Source organism: Mus caroli, chromosome 11 (assembly GCF_900094665.2).
Source record: "Mus caroli chromosome 11, CAROLI_EIJ_v1.1, whole genome shotgun sequence".
NCBI lineage: Eukaryota > Metazoa > Chordata > Mammalia > Rodentia > Muridae > Mus > Mus caroli.
Genome location: NC_034580.1, coordinates 160,054 through 180,437, shown reverse-complemented (window position 1 = coordinate 180,437; position 20,384 = coordinate 160,054). Strand labels below are relative to the sequence as shown.

The window sequence follows — 20,384 nt, the reverse complement described above, 5'->3', positions numbered from 1 at the left end:
TGAGGCGGGAAGGGGGACATGTGTTCTAGGTGAGGCGGGAAGGGGGACATGTGTTCTAGGTGAGGCGGGAAGGGGGACATGTGTTCTAGGTGAGGTGGGAAGGGGGACATGTTTACGTGAATGCTGAAGAATGAGCCAGTAGTAGACTAAAGTTCCTATTGGGTGCATTGTGGGCACGAGTCTAGCCATCCTCACAACTAGGGAAGTGACTGCTCCACACAGCAGGCACTGTGCCGAGGGAGGGGCTGCACCCAGGCGTGACCTCTGTTCACAGTCAAGAAGTGAGGAAGAAGAGGAAGGGCTGGGTCCTGGGCTTGCCAGGAGTTTGCCAGCAGTCACCCAGCTCTGTAAACAGAAGGCGAGCCAGAGCTGTGCAGGCAGCGATGGCCAGCACAGGAGAAGATGGCTCTGCAAAGGGATGGCCCTGTGGGGGCTGGAACAGAATCAACACACAGGGGTCTCAGGAAAGAGGGTACATGGGGGAGGTATGACAGCCTTTGAGGAGGGGTTGGCAGGCAGCCAGGCTGGGTTACAGCTATGGGAAAAACTCTGTGGGCCCAGGAACAGTGAAGTAGTACAGGGGGCTAGGAAGAGGGCAGTGTCGCCTTCCCCATCTACAGGGAAAGGAAAGACTGAGAAATGAGCTCCTAAGAGTGAGTCCCGGCACTCGGGAGGCAGAGGCAGGCGGATTTCTGAGTTCGAGGCCAGCCTGGTCTACAGAGTGAGTTCCAGGACAGCCAAGGCTACACAGAGAAACCCTGTCTCAAAAAAAACAAAACAAAACAAAAAAAAGAGTGACTCGGGAATGTCTAGTAAAAATAGTTTAGAAATGGCTGCACAGGAAGAGGGAGGGGCTGAAGTACAGACAGAGGAGGAGGATGTCTCAGGGGAGGTGAGTCAGGAGGTCATTGCTTCCCCAAAGGGGCTGAAGCCAGACTCTGGAGGGGGCAGGGGGAGCAGTGTGTTTGAGTGCTCACTTTAGATTGCCTCAAGGATGGGGGACTCAGAGGCCAGTAGAGGTGGAGACAGTGGGAAAACCTGGGCAGGAACTGGCAGTTTTCTGTTGATGTTAGGACACAAGTGTGGCTTGGGGATGGGGATGGGAAGCTAAACAGGCTTGGCCTAGAAGACAGGAGTAGCTGGGGCTGGGGGAGGGGCAGCAGAATGGGCGTGGCCTGGGCCAAGAGGCTCCATGGCTCCTGCTTCTGTTACAGGCCTATTTACACTCCATGTGCATCATCCACCGGGACCTGAACTCACACAACTGTCTCATCAAATTGGTACGTCCCACTGTGCTGGCCTGAGATGCCTGGGGCTATCCCTCTGGCTTCAGACCAGACACGCCATCTATAGGATCTATTTTGGGCTTTATGCTAAATCAAGTGCCTTTTGCCATCCCCATCTTATGGAAGCTCTCAGACACACACATGCAGGAACAATTTCACCTCCCCAGGAGCAACCTTGAGGTGATTATTATTAGAAGGGATTAGCTCGCCTGTCTGGCAGGCAGGAGTCTGGGTGTGGATAGGGGCTGAATTCCTTGTCTGTGAAGAGCTCTTGCCTTGGAACAGGCCCCTAAAACAGTTTGCTGATCCCACTTTACAACGCGGACGGGCTGCAGGGTCTTTGATCCACATAGGTAGCATGGGGCCAGGGTTCCTCAGACAGCCCTCAGTTACAGTTGTTCCAGCGTTGCGTCTCCTGCCAGCTTCCCTCTCCAGTCGTCCCTCTTCACGCCACTGCCCCATAGCTCCTCCCTTTCCCTTACTGCCTTTGCCTGACCTTTTCTCTGAACCTGTTCTGGCAACTACAAGTCCTTGTTAGGAACAAGACAAAGGGCTGAAGATAGACAAGAAATCCTAAGTCACCTGAAGTGCACTCTACGGGTCACTTCCCCGAGGCTCTCCCCCTTCAGTTTGGAATCTGTGGGCAGATACCAGACTGAAAAGAAAAAACCAACAAAGGCCCAGCCACTGCCTCCCAGGAGAACTTTCTGGTGTGACTCTTCTCTGCTGTGTAACTTCACTCCCCTTGAAGGTGGCCTCTCTTGCCTTTGCCTACACCCCAGGGACAGGTTAGAGAAGCCCCCCCCCCCCCCGGGTCCTGACCTAGCCCTTGTCCTACTAGGACAAGACAGTGGTGGTAGCCGACTTTGGGCTGTCACGGCTTATAGTGGAAGAGAGGAAAAGGCCTCCAGTAGAGAAGGCCACCACCAAGAAACGCACCTTACGCAAGAGTGACCGCAAAAAGCGCTACACTGTGGTGGGAAACCCCTACTGGATGGCTCCCGAGATGCTGAATGGTAAGTTCAAAATCCATGGAGGGAAAAGAGCCAGAGAGAAGACAGAAGCCATGTCTTAAATTAAGTGCTGTAAGCTGGGGAGGCCCGTGACAGGGACAGGCACTCAGGGGAGGCCGATGAACTTTCAGGCTTGGCTAGGCCTCATAAACTTTCAATAACAGCTAGGAAAGCAGCAAGCCATCCTGGGTGGCAGGTAAGCTCTAGGGATCTTTTGTCTCCAAATGGCCCAGGCTGTTCCGAGTTCTCTAGCCTTAGCCTTCCGTCTCCAGATCAAGAACTGAAGTATGGTGCCCCCTGGTGGATGCTGGCTAACCCTGGCTCATGGTCAGTCTAGATGAGCCTGAACCTGGGTGTTGTTCTTTATGACACGCAGTCATAAAGTCACCCTGGGCATCTTTGGGGCTGCTGAAGCCCTAGTTCTTGGCTCTGCCACCTGAAAGCTGCTTCCCTCTCTTCCCCAGGCAAGAGCTACGATGAGACGGTGGATGTCTTCTCTTTTGGGATCGTTCTCTGTGAGGTAATCTCGGGCTCAGATACGCAAGGAGCCCTCCCTCCCTCCCTCCCTCCCTCCCTCCCTGAGATCTGGGTTTTTCTCTTACAAGTGAACAGTTTGCCACAAACTCAGTGGTTAGGCTGCAGCCTAGCCCAGTATCTCTCAAAGCCCTGAGTCACGGAGACACATTGAGAACCTTTTCTCCTACAAAATTATAAGGGACAGGAGGACACACGATGGTTAGAATAATTAAAGTATTTTTTACGAAGTTGCTTTCTTCAGTAGACTGCAATAGAATATCTGCCATCTATAGAAAATTAAGGTGATGGCAGCCAAAGGGTTTCAGACATCAATGAAACCCAGTCCATCCCCTTGTAGAGCCTTGGCCCAGAACCTTGGCCCGGTAGAGGACGTAGCTGTAATAGAAATGGGCAGGTAGGGTACGTGGAGGCTTCTAGTGACCAGCATTGCTTCTGCTGCAGGGAGGCCTCTTCCGAGCCCTCCTCAGTATCCGGACTCAGTGTAGAGAGGTCTAGATTAGCATGGGAAGGGAGGTGGGGCACAGGGCTGCCCCCTCTAACTTGGGGTTTTGCCGCCCTGCGTATCTGTCTATAAGAGCAACCCTCCCTCCTCTCTCTGTGGCCTCTGTAGTCCTTCCTGACCATCGCTCTTTTTGCCTGCAGATCATTGGGCAGGTTTATGCGGATCCCGATTGCCTGCCCCGCACACTGGACTTTGGCCTCAATGTAAAGCTTTTCTGGGAGAAGTTTGTCCCAACAGACTGTCCCCCAGCCTTCTTCCCCCTGGCTGCTATCTGCTGCAAACTAGAGCCTGAGAGCAGGTTGGTGTCTCACCTCTTTCTCCCACCTTACAGCGCTCCAGTCCCGAGATGCTTGCTTTAGATCAACCCCTGCCCTTCCCTAGATGAGCAATTGAATCCTTGAGCTCCAGAGTAAACTGCTAAACCACTCAAGCCCCTGACATCTCTGACAGCCACATTAGGGAACAGGGGCAGCTCAGAAGCAAGGGGGCTGGACAAGATAGAAGAGCAGTGGGGTTTTTTGTTTTTTGTTTTTAAAGAAAATCTGGGCACGGTGTGTGGACCCACAATAGAATGTGTGGAATGAATGGGGCCATGGGTTCATTTCTCAGCTCTGGTTGCTCACATCTGTCTGTTGTTCATCCCTTCTCTCTGCAGACCGGCATTCTCAAAGCTGGAGGACTCGTTTGAGGCACTCTCCCTGTTCTTGGGGGAGCTGGCCATCCCACTGCCAGCAGAGCTAGAAGAACTGGACCACACTGTGAGCATGGAGTATGGCCTAACCCGGGACTCACCACCCTAGCCCTGGTCCATCCCCCTGCAGGGGGACATTCCACAGCCAGCATTGCCCCCTCTGCACCCTGTCCTTGCTGTGAGCAGGACTGCCTAGGTTTCCTGTGGATTGACGGCTTGCTTAGAGGCACAACAAGCCATCCCTACTACCTCCCCAGGAGGCACTTCGGTGCAGGGAAAAAAATTCTCCGCAAGTTTTGGGGGCCTAGTTTCTATCTGTAAATCCAACACTCACCTGAAAGCTGTGAAGAGGATAAAAGAGCCTGGATTCTAGACCAAGAGTCTGTTACTCGGGACTACTTGAGACCTCTGTGGATTGAGATTCTGGGAGGCTGTAGCTTTACACTAATCAACATGATCTGGGCCTGCTGGGCAGGATGACCGAGTGAACTGGCCTGAGGGCTCTGGAGTCTGGCTCAGCAAGGTGCAGGACTTGAAGTAGTAGTAGTGAGTTACAGAAACAGGGAACCTTCAAAGCATGTGAAATGACAGTAGCAATTTCTCATCCATCCTGGGATGCCCTTTGGAGCAGGTTTTAAAGAGTCTTAAGTATGTGGTAAAACCTACAGAATCCAACAAAGGACTGGTCTCTGCTCACAGCCCAGGGACCACATCAGTGCGTGGGGAGTTTCCACTTCAGCATCCTGTCTCAACAAGCAGTCACTCACAAAAACACCAAAGAAACTGGGGCTGGAAACAGGCCCTGCCCTCTAAAAGCCCCGTATCCAGGTTGGTGGGCTCAGTCAAAAACTCAGCATGTTGCCTAACAGTACATGGGTTCTGGATGCCAGCCTGGTTTGCCTCAGACTTTGGGTCTAAGCAGAGAGAAGGGGGTCCCATCAATTTCTTTGCACCCTTGTGGCAGCTACTGCACATCCTCTAGAATGTCTGGGCCAGGCAGCAACGTGGGACAGGCATTGGTGGCTGCTGAGTCCCGAAACTGAGATAGGAAAAGAACACCCAGAGCTGGGCCTTGTAGATTCTACCTCTTTTGTTGCTGGTCCAGCTTGCTTCCTGAGCCACACTCGAGGGCCATGGGCATGGGCAACTATGGGAGCACTTTCCACCCCTGGCTGTCAGGTGTCCAGGGACTCTAGCTCACCAAGGTTTGTCATCTAAGCGGGAGCTCACGCCATGTTTAACAAATTGGGAATGGGTTTGGTTATAAATGCGTGTGATGGGTTGCACTGGTGGGGGATTCAGAAAGAGTGGTTGCTGTTATTAGCTTTTATCTCTGGGGTGATACGTGAGATATTTTGTACATAGACGAAATGAATTATGGGATGGGAAGTCTTTGGCCACTTTACTTGCTGTGTAGACTGTACTTGCGTGTGGAGTTTGCACACTTGCTGCAGAGGGAATCCTGAACTCCCGATGGGCATGGTTCAGCGTCCTGTGACTGAGTATGCTTGCACTGTCCCCAGCAAGTGTGGGAGTGGGGCCCGCGCTAGGCCATGAAGCAGACTAAATAAATTAAGCAGTTAACATAGTGATGACAGAGAGTGCCAAAGTGACTTAGGGCCTGACTTAAACACGGAGGACAGGATGGATAATCACTGTCTGACCAGGGTTTGGTTCCCAGCACCCATGTGGTGGCTCTCTAACATCTGTATCTCCAGTTCCAGGGGTACTGTACCTCATCTCACCTCTGTGGGCTCCTGCACATACATGGTACACATACATGCTCTTGGGTACATAAATTCACATTTTAAAGTGTTTTAAAGAAACATGGTCTGCTGGCCACTTTCATATAACTTACCAGGGAATTCTCAGTCTCAAGTTTAATCCCCTCACCTGGACAACAAACCTTCAGAGATCATATGCATCCACTGGAGCCCCTCTGAGGAGCAGCTGATGACCTCATCTTAGGCCCGCAAAGCTATCAGGTTCTCGGCTGCTTACCCAGTCCTCAGGGGCCTTCTGCTTCCAGAGCTGTTGCACCAGACCACTGGCCCAAATAATGCCAATGTTTGGTAAGATCCTGGGCACCAAAGAAAGAAAAAGAAGCCCCACAGCCTCTGCCAAGTGTGGAAGTGTGTGTTTATAAGTCTACACGCAAGATACAGAGGCTGGGGAACCAAGATCAAGGCCAGCCTAAGTCTGTCTAGTGAATTTTGGGCCAGCTATGGCTAAAGCACTGAAAGCCAGATCTAATAGCTTTGTGGCTCTAAAATGAGGTCATTTTGTATATAAATGTAAAGGTAATGTCTCCTAAGCATCCTGTGGTGGAAGACTTCAGGTTAAGAGAATGTATGTTTGGCAGTATTGGTGGCTCACACCTTTAGACCCAGCAGAGGCAGGTGTATCTGAGGCCAGCCTGAGCTGTTACACAGAGAAACCAAGAATGGAATAAAATGCAGTCCCTAGTAAACACCGCATCTGAAGTTCCCAGTGCTGGGCTACAACTCAACCTGTTGCTGAGGTCAACTGCTAAAACTTGGACACCAGCCCTGCACATTCTCAACCCTTCTAACCCTAGGCACAACCTACCTTTCTCTCCCTTGGCTGCTGCAGAATTATCAACTGCCCCTTTGTCTCTAACCCCCAGCAAAGGCTGTTGAGAGGGTTTATCCTAAAACTTCCCTGCTCTACCTTGGAAAGAAACTGAAGGGCTTCAAGCCTAAGATAGTCATGGTGACCTTGACATTCTAACAACTCAGTGACCACTATCTCCCAGTGGCTGGGAAGTGACATCCTCATCACCACAAAAAATGTGCAAGGTAAAATCATGTTTTGTGTTTATATAAGTCAAATGCAAAACAAATTGCCATAGTTCATACACAGGTGTCAGAATGAGGTATATAAAACATACAGAGAAATACTTTCATAGGAAAGTAGGAAGTAGTACTGTTCTCTTTCCCACAGTCACCACCACCATGGGAACCCTGAGATCCAGGCCCCCTCAACAAATGGCTCGTGAGAGCAGCCTGGTGAAGCCTGCTCCCAGTGTTGGGAGTAGAAGGGCTCCTGGCTGGGGACACTGCCAAGGCCAGGAGGACACTGGGAAGCTGCTTTGCCCTTTCTGGAAACCCCTTCAGGTCTTTCCCAGTGGCTCAGTGATTGTTTTGTACCGGTTAATCTTAACCCTATGGAAGGAACTGGCCTAGGAGTCATAGAGCTGTCTGCAAGCCAGGTAGGACTACAATGCAAGCCCCACCATGCCCCTGTTACCTAACTTCTGGTTTAGTCTCTAGGCTCACCTTTCAGCTGCAGGTCACCAGACTCTCAAGCATGTAATTCCCATGAATTGGCTGGCTATTTTCTTATCAGTGCAAAATTGAGAGGTTCCTCTATCCAGCCCCCAAAAGACAGTCTAGATACTCAGGTCTACTGCATGAGGCTGAAGGCAGAAGCGGGTCCTTCACCTACGTGGAAGGTTCAGTGCAATTCTTCCAGAAACTTACAAGGTAGGAAGAGACCCTTGGGCCCAGGCCTACCCCACAGTTGTCAAGGCACATCACTGCCAGCAAGCTGGGGCATGCCCAGCAGTCCCCATCTAGAGCCCACTTGCAGCCCAGAATTCTAGCTTTTTACAGATTCATTTCTGGTTCTTGGAAGTTAGAAGGGACTTTCATCCTAAATATTTCTTTCATTTATATATATAGTTTTTTTTTTTTTTTTATGCTTGACCTTAACTAGGAATAACAGTATATGCCACTCAAGTTCCTGGATGACGAATGGAAAAGCAGAGACTGAGGCACCTTCTTCAGTATAGAGGACAGAAGCGCTTTAGCCAGCTCCCAGTCTTTCCTTGGCCCAGGCAATGTGGAAGCCCTTATTTGCCACAGCACCACTGTGGCTACTGTGCCAGTCTCTCTCCACAGGCAAATCCTGCTCCAAGGGATAGAAAAGGAGCGTTGATAGGACCCTACCCAGCCTCCTCACCCTCACTCATAATGCTACCTGCTTCTTCTTGTGTCATGGGGAGTCACATCCCCCCCAAAAGAAAAATGGGATAAGGTTTTAACCACAACACAAAATGTAGCTCCTCCCAACTGCAGGAGGGTGACCTGTCCTGTACCAGTGTTTACATGGGCACCTGCCCACTGAAGGGGCTCAGGCCCCAGGGGTGCCAGCCTGGCCTGTGAGGAGGGTGCTGCCCTCCTGCACGTCAGCAGGAGTCTGGTTGCTGTGCACAATGATGGTGTTTTCATCCACGGTCTCACAGGTGGGGTTTGTGAAGGCAGACAGGGGCAGGGTGATTCGCTGCATCTCCCTCTCACAAGCTTTCTTCTCATGTTGCTCTTTCAAGTCCTTCCCCCTGTCAGGAAAAGAAAGCATCAGGTTGAGCTTCTAACATGGCTTTGCTCAGTTAGCCTTTGTGCAGCCTGAGCAGGTCACCTGACCAAGTCAGGACTAAACCAGCCCAGGACCAAGACATTGATTAGCCATCCTATCGGGCAGCCTTCGACTCCGCAGGCAGCGCTGCCCACTGCTGGCTGCCCTGTCTTGGGTGGCTGCTGCATGGGACTCAGTGGGGATAATGTACAAGAAAGAAACAAAGTAAGACGGGGCTTTGTTTTCAGCCCAGGAGTCCCAGAGACCCAAATGCTTCACGACCTGCCTTCCTGGGCTGGCGAGATGGCTCAGCAAGAAAAGGCACCAAGCACCAAGCCTGACAGCCTGAGTTCCAAAGAATAAGGTCACAGGTGATATCTCACAAGTTGCCCTCTGACCGCTACACCTGCAGTAGCAGGCATGCACCCTCTCCTCCACAGAATAAATTTTTGTTTGTTTTAAAAGACTGTCTTCTCATCCTGAAGTCCTGGAAAGTGGGAGCCCAGGCTAGAAATTAAATGACTCAAGGGCAAACGATGAAAATGGCTATCAAAAACCTCTCAAGTTTGTCAATGTCTTTGATGTCTCCTGATACTCTGTGACCCATTTGGGCTGCAGTGCTGTTCTGCTTATGTTGAATAATCACAGCATGCCTGAGGGGTGTGTGTGTATGTGTGTGTGAGAGAGAGAGAGTGAGAGAGAGATGGAGATCTCACTTCAGTCTCTGTTCAGCCTAAGATTTAGTTATTTTATTTTTAAAAGGGGGCGGGGGGTGTAGAGATGGCTCAGCAGTTAAGAGCACTGACTGAGTCAATTCCCATAACCACATGGTGGCTCACAGCCATCTGTAATGGGATCTGACACCCTCTTCTGGTGTGTCTGAGGATAGCTACAATGCACTCATATAAATGAAATAAACCTTTTTTAAAAAGTTAAAAAACAACAAACAGTCCAGAGCATTTAAGGGATACAGGATAGACTCTAACAAGTTCATTGGGCTCTGGCTGCTCTTAAGAGAAATTGTGACGCAGAGTCAACCCCTAAGGCATGGTGGTACAGGGATTCAAACCTAGGTCTTCTAACTCCACATGTGGGCCCTTCCCACGGGAACCCTGCCCGTCCACTATGTCCAGTAGACTGCACGACAGAGCCAGTACCGACCCCAGGGCACATCCTTTGAAGCCAACTACTTGGGCTCTGCTCTCAGAAGGTGACAGGAACCAAGTGGATGATTAAAACTACACAAGCCTCAGGAGTAGAGGCTGAAGCAATGCAGTGCAGGTGGGAGTGGTCTTCTGGCAAAACTTCCACCACAAATCTCAATAAACCCAAGAGCCAGATGACTGCAGAAGTGGGAGGACGAGGTCAGTCGGCACAGGCCCCCCTCTCTCTCTGCTCATGCCGTCACTCAAGAACACTGGTGTTCATCATCTGTTGCAATAGTAAGCTCCCAGGCCAGGTGAAGGACTTCAGCCACCACTGCAACATGGTGCTGGAGAATGTGACAGAGATGTTGACTCCGAGAGCAACAACAGCAAGAAGTCATCTAAGCAACAAGGATCACTGCATCTTTAAGATGGCCCTGCTCATCCTGTGGTATGGACCCCATTCATCCCCAGCAAGTACAGCAGGAACCTTTCTCCCTCCATGAGAACTTGCTCCCGCCTTGCCAAGACCTGCCCAGTGCAACTGAAATAAAATATTGTTTGTTTGTTTAAATCAAAACACAGGGGCCTGGTTTAGATCTCAGGGACATAGCTATGATCATCTGTATCCAACATCCATCACATGATAGGCGCTGATGAAAGTTAAAGAAAAAAAATACTGGAGGACAAATTCACAGGAGCCTCAATTTAAATACCCTCTTAGCTAATTCCCTCTACTGTGTATCCTAGCTCCAGTCTAGCCTATCTGTTTAACACTTGGCAAGACAGCTCTCTGTGCCTCGTTTTTTTCACATGTGAAATACTTTTGAAGCAGCTTGCACAAGCCAGTGCAACTGCTTGCATGATCTAGGTTATGCCTTGCTCTGGCACAGTCCTGACTCGCTCGGCAATGTTACCCTCATTGCCCTTAAAAGACCTCTCCTATTACCCACCCAAGACAAGAATTATTCATCTTACTTAGTGATACCCTCCTCTCTGGGCCTTAATTTCACCATCTTAAAATAAGGAGTTGGGCATGATAATCTCTGGAGCCCTGGACCGTCTGTGATTCCCCCACGTGACTTAATGATCTGATCCCCGAGTCCCCATTGTAAGGTCACAGGAGGCTGATAAACTCATCCCCCTGGAGCCCCTGGGGCACCAAGTTTCTCAACATACAAGCCCAGGCCTGGCCTGTGCTTCCTGTTAGCTTTTTTGTTTGTTTGGGGTTTTTTTTGTTTTTGTTTTTTTTTTCTGAGACAGGGTTTCTCTGTGTAGCCCTGGCTGTCCTGAAACTCACTTTGTAGACCAGGCTGGCCTTGAACTCAGAAATCTGCCTGCCTCTGCCTCCCAAGTGCTGGGATTAAAGGCATGCGCCACCACTGCCCGGCCTCCCATTAGCATCTTGACTGGATATCAACTCCCACCTGGTACACTCATCACAGAGAGAGGGCCTTCTGGATTAAGCATTTCCTCACTTGTCTCCTCAGTCACCCATCAGTTGTGGTTGACTGCCATACAGAAGGAAACACCTATCTGTATAATTAATATAAAGCCATGCTCTTCAAGATGGCTCATGTAGGCAAACACTTGGAATGTCTGGGTTTGATTTAGTAAGGGATCCTCGTCCCCAAGCTAGCAGTGACTCACAAAAATAATGCAATCAAGTCGTGGTGGAGGCCTTAAATCCCAGCACCCAGGAGGCAGAGGCAGGAACTCTGTGAGTTCAAAGCCAGCCTAATCTAGAATGAGTTCCAGGACAGTCAGGGCTACACAGAGAAACCCTGTGTGGGAAGGAACATCTTTTACCAGAGGCTAAAATTCAAAATCTACAAGAATGCTGGAGGAAGAAAGCAAGCCAGGAACCCACCGCTTCCAGAATGCCATCGAGGTACCAGGAGTGATGCATCATCCAGGAAGAGAGACAGCGTTTTAACTGCACCTTTGATGGACGCCACACACTACACAGGCCCTGCCCTCACTTCTGCCCATTTATTACATGCAGAAGCCTGGTTTTCCTCCACTCCCTCCCCTATGAAGCATGTGTCTGTACCCTGATGAACAGCTGGTAAGGCAGGCTTCACCACTCACAAGTCTATAGGAGTCAAAACAGTTTGTATTAGTGGAGGGCTAGAACAGCAACCAAGGGTGAAGGAAGCAACCGCTGTGACTAGTCTGGATGGATCAGCCTTATCCATCTAGGAGCCTGGAAGCATGCCTCATCCCACGTGCCTACCTAGGAATCCTGGAGATGGAGGCTGCCAGGCTGAAGTGACCATTAGGCAGCCCAGCCCCCTCCCACTGTGTGGGGGCAGGGGACAGTCTGGCTGTTGTCTGGCAGCCAAGACAGAACAAAGGCTTACTCACTGGTTCAGCTTCTCTCCCATGGGGGTGGGGTGGTGTTGCCTTACTGTTTTCCCTCCTTTTATCAGACTAAGAGCTCCCTGCAGAGCTAAGACAGCACTCAGCAGGGACAGGGAGCAGCCCCAGCCGCCGCCTAGCTGCACCTCGTGGCCTGAGTGACCAGGACAAAGGCCCAGCCAGACGTGAGTTCCCTTCCACCCCCACCTTCAGCTATTCTTTCCAAGGAGGAAGCGGTGGGGCCTGCCCACCCTTCCCAACTCTGGGAAGCTCCCTTCATCAGCCAAGCCCCGGGCATCACAGAGTTGAAGACTTGCAGGAATCACACTAATGGCTCTAGGGCCCGTGTGCAAGCTGGGCTGGCCAGAGAGAAGGAAGGTGAAGAATCAGAGCTGTACCTGTCTCCTGCCTCCTACACCACCCTAGGCGTGGAAACAGCAGAGGCCTCTGCGGCTGTTTCCAAACCCAAAGCCGTGCTCTCACTCCAGATTTATTTATTTTATGTATGTAGGAGGCTACTGTACAGACACACAAGTGTATACCCGAGTGTGTGCACACTGACTCTATCCTCACAAGATACCCATGCCCCATCTATTATCATCTCTTTATCTCTGATAAAGCTGGGGGTGGGGGTGGGAGAGAGGGGAGAGGAGGGAGGGAGGAAAGGGAGAGAGGAGGAAGGACAGGAGAGGGAGGGAGGGAGAGAGAGATGAAAGGGGGAGAGAGGAGGGAAGAAGGGAGAGAAGAGAGGGAGGAAGGGAATGAGAGAGAGGAAGGGACAGGGAAGGAGAGAGGAGGAGGGAAGGGGAGAGGGAGGAGAGAGAGGAAGGAGGAAGGGAGGGAGAGGAGAGAAGAGGGAGGGAAGGAGGGAGGGAGGGAGAGGAGAGGAGAGGGAGGGAGTGCTGTTAAACTACCTGTCCAAGCAAGAGCAGAACTGGGTTTAAACCAAGCACTAGTGTCCTCTAAAGAAATCCCAGCTCACCTCCATCCTAGGGAGTAAACTGAGTCCCAGAAAAGGTGAATAATGTCCCTGATATGTGCTGTCAGCAATTGGAGGGGATGCTGAAAGAAGAGCTTAGGTTGGTTGTGTTTTAAGTTTCTAAATGAAGTCATTGTTGGAGAACTTTCTCTCTCTTCTACTGCCCCGAGTGGTTAAAATCTAGATGAGGCTGCTGGGTCTTGTCAGGGTGCTGGAGATAACTGACAGTATTTAGATATATCTTCCTGTCCAGCCAGCCATGCTGTACCTTAGGCCTGTAATCCCAGCACTCAGGAGGTCGAGGTATAAAGGCCAAGAGTTCCTAGCTATTGCTCCAGAGATGGCCAGCAGTTAGGAGCACTTGCTGCTCTGTTAGAGGACCCAGGTTTGATTCCCAGCCTCACATGGCAGCTCACAGCCCTCTGGGAAGGCCACAGGGCAGGACAAACATGCAAGTGAAACGAGGCTGGAGAGATGGCACAGCAGCCGAAGAACACTGGCTGCTCCTTCAGAGGAACCAGACTGGATTCCCAGCACCCACATGGTGGTTCACAACTCCAGTTCCAGACGGTCCAGTGCCTTCCCGGGCTTTTGAGGACAGGGTGCACTGATATATATGCAGGCAAACCCCACATACACACATACACACACACACACACACACAGTTTCAGGTCAGCCTGGGTTAAAGAGTAAGAACCTGCCGGGCAGTGGTGGTGCATGCCTTTAATCCCAACACTTGGGAGGCAGAGACAGGCGGATCTCTGAGTTTGAGACTAGCCTGGTCTACAGAGTGAGTTCCAGGACAGCCAGGGCTACACAGAGAAATCCTGTCTCAAAAAACAAAACAAAAAAACCCCTAAACAACAACAACAAAAAGAGCAAGAACCTATCTCAAAACAAGAAACACACACACACACACACACACACAGTGGTCGAGACTGGGTACCAAGGACATGATGTATTTTAACTCTTCTAAGTCTCAGCTCCTCATTGGGACCAGAGCTTCAAGGGAGGCGACGAGCTAAGTAATAATCACCGAACAGCAGGGCCTGACTTATCAAGAAGCATGCAGCATCTGATGCTGTCCGACTGCTTACATAAATGTCTGTGCAGGGGAAACATTTAACAGACATGATACCTACCAAGCAGGGGTGGCCTGAAATGACACTCAACGTAAAGTTCTTGCCCTGCCATCTGTTCCCTTTGGGTGGAGAGAGGGAAGCTCAGAGCTTGTTTCTAGACCACATGCGGTTTCCTGTTGTACAGGTTGTTCTCAGAGCTTGTTTGCTAAGGAAAGGGGTGGTCCCGAGGTTAGTGACAGGGAATCTGGTGACTTAGTGCCTTCCTCCACCCCCACCCCGTATACCGGAAAGTTCACTCAAGGTCACGTGGCAGCCCCATGACAGCCTAAAAGAGTAAAACTAAAAGAAAAATACCTGGCTTCTGCACGGGGCACCCACTGAACTTGGAATTGAGGGCAGCTAGATCAAGCTCCTGAAGGTCTGGAAACTGTCCTAAAATGGGAAGGCGGCCAAACGCTATCCTGAGGCTAAGGAACATGGGAGAGTCTCAGCGCTCAGGCTGGGTCAGTTGACTGGACAGGCAGAGGAACTATACGGTTTTCTTCAGAGTTTCTAAATGAACAAGTGGGTGTCACTGGCTGGACCTGCAAGTCTTCGATGCTTCTGAGGACCACACCCTTAGTCAGGATGCTCCCACAGGTCCATGGTTCCCGACTCACAGGAAATCAGAGAAACCCATAAAGTAAAATCACCTGTTCATGCGAATGGTAGAGCTGGGATTGAGAGCAACACAACAGCCTGGCGTGGCAGCGCACGCCTATGATCCCAGCACTCGGGAGGCAGAGGCAGGCGGATTTCTGAGCCTGGTCTACAGAGTGAGTTCCAGGACAGCCAGAGCTATACAGAGAACCCAGTCTCAAAAAACCCAAAAGGAAAAGAAAAGAAAAAGAAAGCAATACAGCACCAGTGTCCTTTTCAGAAACAGCAGGGCTGCAGTCACCATCCCTAACTCCCCAGCTGAGAGAGAAACTGAGGTCCAGAAAAGGTAAGTAGTCAAGTACTCACAGTCTATAGACAAGCACACCAGCTGCTGCTAATGGATCACTCGCTGTGCGCCATGCACCCAAGCTAAGCAGCCACACACCTTCCCCCCACAGGAATGCTTCCGATGGGTAACAAGAAGCAGCCTGCCCAGCAGGCCACATAGACGGCAGCTTGCTCCACCACCTATTCTCTCTTGCCTCAAGTTTCCTCATCTGAGAGCTGGAAAGAACTGCCATTCATCTGATAAGAGCGATTGGAATCTCAGCTCTCATGAGGAGGAAGCAGGATTCAGACTGCAAGAAGCCAGGCTTGGTGAGTTAACACTTTTATCCTAGCAACCAGGAGGCAGAGGCAGGCACTTCTCTGAATCCAATGCCAGACTGGTCTGTCTAGAGAGATCCATGACAGCTAGAGTTACAGGGTGACTGAGACCCTTTCTCCATCAAAACACCACCATCAAACAACAACAACCACAATGAAGAGTTCGAGGCCACGTTCTCGCTATATGAAGATTCCAAGGCCAGCCTAGTAGATGAGACCCAGTCTCAAACAGAAAATGAGGTTGGGGCAAGCCAAGCGTCAGAGCATAGCATAGCAGTAGGTGAGAACATGCCACTGCTGAAGCAATGCCTCGCCTGCCCTTTTCCATCTGCAATGTGGCTGACTCAATACCTCTAAGAACGCCTCGGGGTTAGAAAGTGATGGCTGAGAGGCTCTTCAACACATTTTAGATGTGGCTCCCAAGGCTGGACAATGCAGCCCACTCTACCACTTCCCTTTCAGGAAGGCTTCTCCTGGCAGAGAAATATCGCTGGTCCTTGGGGCTGGAACTCATACCCGGACTTTGTCTGAGAACACTCAGTGTTGTAACAATGGTTTTGATTCATGTCACTGATTAGGACAGACTTGTCCCATGGGGCTGCAAGTTTGTCCTTGCTTCCCAAGCAGTCTCTTACACTTTCATATCTTGTAAGGAGCAGCAAATGGATTTTCTTCTGTAATGATTTATTTTCTTCTCCCTACACTAGAAGACACCCCACTGATGACATTTAAGCCCCAATATGAGACTTCAAGACCAGGAGCTAGGGACCTTTTTCAACAGTGGAATGTTTTGACACATAGTCTCTGTCTTACAAATGGAGGTAACTCGCCTCCTGCCTGCTGAGATTAAAGATGTTTTGCTTTTTTACTTTTTTTTTTTTTTGTCTTTTTGAAACAGAGCCTCAGTTTCCAAACTTGTAAACCTCCTGCCTCAGTCTCCTGAGTTCTGGGATTAGAGTATGTATGAAGCAGGACACCTATCTTAGTAGCAAAATTTTAAAACTCAACAAAATGAATCTCTTTTCCTTCAGAGCATGACGACACGGGCTCAGAAATTCCATTCTCCAAGAGGTTGAGGCAGGAGGATTCCTTGCCCTGAGGGCCCAAGATCACCAGGCAGTGACTAAAACCAAATCGCTACTATTAAGCTGATTTTGATTCATTGCCTTACTTCCTTTTGAAAGACGCCAAGAAGCTGATGTGATATTGCTTGTATGTCTTCCTTAGCCCTATACCGAGGGATCCAGGAGGACAAAGTACCCACCTCTTGTAAGTGTAGCCCACAATAATGCCAGCTCCAATAGCGAGGATGATCACCATCATAGTAATGCCCAGCACGTAGCCTGCAAAGGACAGGACACCAGGTCCCATTAGCCACACCCTGGACAATCAGCCAATGACATCATCTGAGGAACCCCATCCCACGTAGCCATACCCAGAGTTCCTAGGTCTTTTTTTTCCTTGGAGTTCATCCTCACAAGCTGGCTGATCCCGATCACTGGCTGCACCTCGGCTGCCTCACTCCTGGCTGGTAGGGCGTTAGCAGGAGGGAACACCTGTGCCTCTTTGTCACCTGGTGCACCAGACTTCTCTTCCAGCTCCGTGGTAGAGGAAGGCGGTGGTGCTTGGGAAGTGGTCTCTGGAGGTGAGGTGAAAAATAGCTCTCATCAAAGGCTGTCCTAAGTGCATTCTACAGCCAAACCTGACAAGACTGTTGGGGATGTTTTGGGAAGGGTCTGCCCTAAAATGCTTCCCTAAACTGGTATCAAATCCTGCCCCAGGCCAGGAGTGGTGGTGAACACCTGAATTAAGGAACACAGGCAGGAACATCTATCTCTGTGAATCCCTGCCAGCCAAACAAGCCGGCTGCAAAATGAGATCCTATCACAAAAACAGAAAGGGGGAAAACAACTCCCCTGCCCCAGGGGCAAAATCAGACCTGAAAGGGCTGCAGGGATGCTGGGATGTTACAAGGCAAATGTGAGGAAATGGTATCAAGAAACAATAGCCTCTCTCTGGCCTCCTACTTGTCTGCTCAAATCTTAGTAATCTTCCTACACCTTGCTGGGATTGCCACGCGGTTTCTCCAGAGCCTGCACAGGTCTTCACAGGAGAAGACAATCCACACTGCGTACAAGATTCCTGCCAATCCCAGTGTTAAGTGCTTAACCTTGACTACCTCATCTAATACTAGAGAACTATTTTAGTTTTCTGAAGTCTAAAAGCTTTGAATTCAAATCAGAACACACCCATTGCCTTTGGCAGGTGGTCAAACTTCTGGGTGACTCAGATCCCCCACACAGCTTCTCGCCGGGGACTGTGAGCATGGGGCCTGGCTTGGCGGAACAGGCAGGCAAGCTGCCTCCCACCGTTGTTTACAAGCGCTCGCAGAGGATGAGCTCACTCCGAATGCCGCGGCGGCCAATGGGCTTTGAGCTCCGCCGCCTGGAGATAGCTCTGACCAATCGGACGGCGCGGGGGTGGGACGGGGCGGGACGGGCGTCGAGCGGCCGCACGTGCGCGGCGGGTGTAACCGCCGCTGCGCTGCTCGGCGCACGGGGCTGGAGTCCCCTACCCGTGGTCCCAGGGCGAGTACCTGGGCAACTCACGTCCTCGCAGGGCCGCTTTTCAGGGACGCCGGTCTCGCTGCTGATGTAGCACCAGGGTCCGCGCGGGTCCTGGTCCGGGTTCCGGCAGTAGTTGTGGTTGCCCGGGCCTGAGGTGGGGAGAAGAGGCGTCAAGGGCCGCGGCCGCCGCCCACCAACCCCGCCCGCCTCCCCGGGACACTCACTGGGCTCGGTGAGCGACTCGCCGCTGCCTTGCGCGGCCAACCAGTTGAGGCAGCGGAGACCCGGCGCGGGCGAGGGCTGGTCCTCCCGGTACAGGTGGCCGTTGTCCCAGAAGCAGCCTATGAGGAAGAGGAACCCGCCCGAGACTCTTAGTGCGTTTCTCTGGCCCCGCGGGAGAAAGCCCTGTGTACCTCAGAGTGTCACGCCCCTAGCGGCGTTTGGTCCACACACAACACTCAGACTTAGCTTTCTTCTTCCTTCCTTTCCTTTCTTTCTTTCCTTCCTTCCTTCCTTTTAAAAAAGCTTGAGATCGCTGCACAACTGCAAAGGGTTGTTATTCTTGGACTTGGGACCACTTTGAAGGTACAAGACGGTCTTTCTCCCTAAGGTCTTTCTGTGGAGATGGTGAGTTTGGTTCTGGGCAGTCAGACATGGAAGTCATCCCAGTGTTGAGAAGTCAATGTTATATAAACTGGTGTTCCCTTCTCTACGAATACAGCCACCTTCTGCTAGTTTAACAGACACCACCAGCTCCCAAGAGAATTCCACAAAAGCCTTTGATTCAGGGAAGCAAAAGATCCAATAGAGACCCCAGCTGAGGGACTCTGCCTCATCTCTTCAGCTCCCACTCCCCCTCAGCAGAAAGCCACAGGAGGAGGCTGGAGAGGGGCTGGTTTGTGCGCCTGCCACACTAAGCAAACGGACTTTAAAAAGGGTAAGACTCTGGGGAGTAGAAGAGACAATTCCCAAGCTCCATCCACTCGTGTGAAAGGAAAGGGAAAGAGAAAGTGACTACTTGTCTTTGTTCTTAATGGCAAAGATGGAGCTGCAAGCCTCTAGCAAGGAAGGAGAGAGAGAAGAATGCTTTCGTAGGATAACGAGAAAAGCAGCCAAAACCTTCCTTCCCTGTCGGCCTGACCACGTTTGGGGGATCTGCTTCATTTAAGTTGCTGCAGAAAGGGGGAGAAAACGTAATCTCACCTCCAGATCCATAGGCTTCCAGAAGCATGTTGCTGAGAAGAAATGTGTGTACCCAAGCCAATAGCATCCTCGTCTCTTCGGCTCGCAGGTGACTCAACAGCCAGTGTCCAAATGGGGTCTCCTTGGCAGCAGTTTTGTCTCCTTGCAGTCAGACTGGCCGGCCCTTGTTCTGCTCTTCTGGTAAACAGCCTCTCTTTAGAACTGGGAGCTTCCCAGCTAGCTTGCTGCAGCCGAGGTGTTTTTCAGCTGAAAGGCGCCCCCTGGGTCCTAAGCCTCCTAGACCTTACCAGATCACTAACCCTGAGCCAAGAGGAACTCAGCCAAGCCGAGAGTGGCAGAGAGGTTTTGCTTAGCAGCAGCTCCATATGAGACCTGCACAACTGCATGCCCAGGGCTTTTCCATCAGTGTGAGTACAGAGTCACTGTGTCGGAAGGCATCGTGGAGTGGGGTGGATTAGGAGCCCCAAAAGCACTACACAGTTGTAAGAGCGGATGCTGATTGCAGAAGCAGGAAGAATTTAAGACCACATAGACAGCACAACTAAGAATTATCTGTCTGGAAGCAATATATTTAAAGTGTACTTTGCTAGGGCCAGTTCAGCCACATTCCTTTACTAACATTTGAGGTTTGGGGTGTCCATATATAGTAGGAACACAGAAAGGGTATCTTTAGCTGAAAATGCATGTTACACAAACATTGAATTCGCTTAGCTATATTGTAAAGTCCACCCTTTTTACCAGCCCAGAAATAAAATGTCTTCCTTCCAACTCCCCTCAAGCAGTATATAGGAAATCCAGTTGCAATAATTGGTATCTACAGTTCAACCACATCCACATAACTTGGGGCTTTTGGAGTTTCTATTTGGCTGGCAGTTGAAGTTCCCAAGCAGCCTCAGTAAACTGAGAGAACAGGGTGGTTTGCCAAGACTACCTTGTGACTGGGGCAAATCCAAGAATAGAAACTCTGTTTTGATCTTGCTACAATGTAGGGAGGAAAAATTAACACTATGAAGTAAGTTTTATAGACTTTATCATAGTGGACAGCTAATGTGATTCTAACAATGAGAAGTGATTGAACCCTGATGTGTCTTTTAAAAGGAAAAGGGTTATTTTTATTTGTGGGTTTATCTGTGTCTGTACTCAGGCCACAGGAAAACTTCAGGGCCTCAAGAACTGGGGTTATAGGCAGTTATCAACCGTGGGAGTTAGCTGAAGTAGGCAATGGAACTCGGGTCAGCTCTTCTTGAAGAGCAGCAAGTACTCCTAATCTCTGAACCATCTCCCCAAACCACCTGACATGCTTTTTTTGTTTTGTTTTGTTTTGTTTTGTTTTTTT

General features: G+C 50.5%; 2 protein-coding genes across 6 annotated transcripts in view; one reads left to right on the top strand and one right to left on the bottom strand.

The window, feature by feature from the left end:
• Limk2 (LIM domain kinase 2) overlaps positions 1 to 7,773 on the top strand; it is a 68,156-nt gene extending 60,383 nt beyond the window's left edge. For 3 of the 5 annotated variants that reach the window (XM_021176300.2, XM_021176302.1, XM_021176301.1), the window contains 5 exons: positions 1,215 to 1,280; positions 2,128 to 2,302; positions 2,764 to 2,819; positions 3,479 to 3,636; positions 3,994 to 6,581. In XM_021176300.2, coding sequence (XP_021031959.1) covers positions 1,215 to 1,280; positions 2,128 to 2,302; positions 2,764 to 2,819; positions 3,479 to 3,636; positions 3,994 to 4,138 — 600 coding nt within the window. In that variant the 3' untranslated portion in view covers positions 4,139 to 6,581. Of the gene's footprint in view, positions 1 to 1,214; positions 1,281 to 2,127; positions 2,303 to 2,763; positions 2,820 to 3,478; positions 3,637 to 3,993 lie in introns of all 5 variants that reach the window. The other 2 variants (XM_021176297.2, XM_021176298.2) reach the window with 2 other exon arrangements.
• Pik3ip1 (phosphoinositide-3-kinase interacting protein 1) lies at positions 6,959 to 19,816 on the bottom strand. Its single transcript, XM_021178211.2, has 6 exons — positions 19,049 to 19,816; positions 18,070 to 18,186; positions 17,875 to 17,994; positions 16,714 to 16,917; positions 16,543 to 16,621; positions 6,959 to 8,389 (listed from the first exon to the last, which is right to left on the bottom strand). The coding sequence occupies exons 1-6, from the start codon at positions 19,113 to 19,115 to the stop codon at positions 8,185 to 8,187; spliced, it is 792 nt and encodes a 263-aa protein (XP_021033870.1). The 5' UTR covers positions 19,116 to 19,816; the 3' UTR covers positions 6,959 to 8,184.
• Between the last annotated feature and the right edge of the window lie 568 nt (positions 19,817 to 20,384).

Excerpts from the sequence above, each read along its gene's own strand:
- Pik3ip1 (XM_021178211.2), bottom strand. The coding sequence starts at position 19,115 with ATGCTATTGGCTTGGGTACACACATTTCTTCTCAGCAACATGCTTCTG. Across the intron at positions 18,187-19,048 it reads GGAAGCCTATGGATCTGGAG|GCTGCTTCTGGGACAACGGC; the intron begins GTGAGATTACGT and ends TCTTCCTCATAG. Across the intron at positions 16,918-17,874 it reads CGAGGACGTGAGTTGCCCAG|AGACCACTTCCCAAGCACCA; the intron begins GTACTCGCCCTG and ends CCTCACCTCCAG.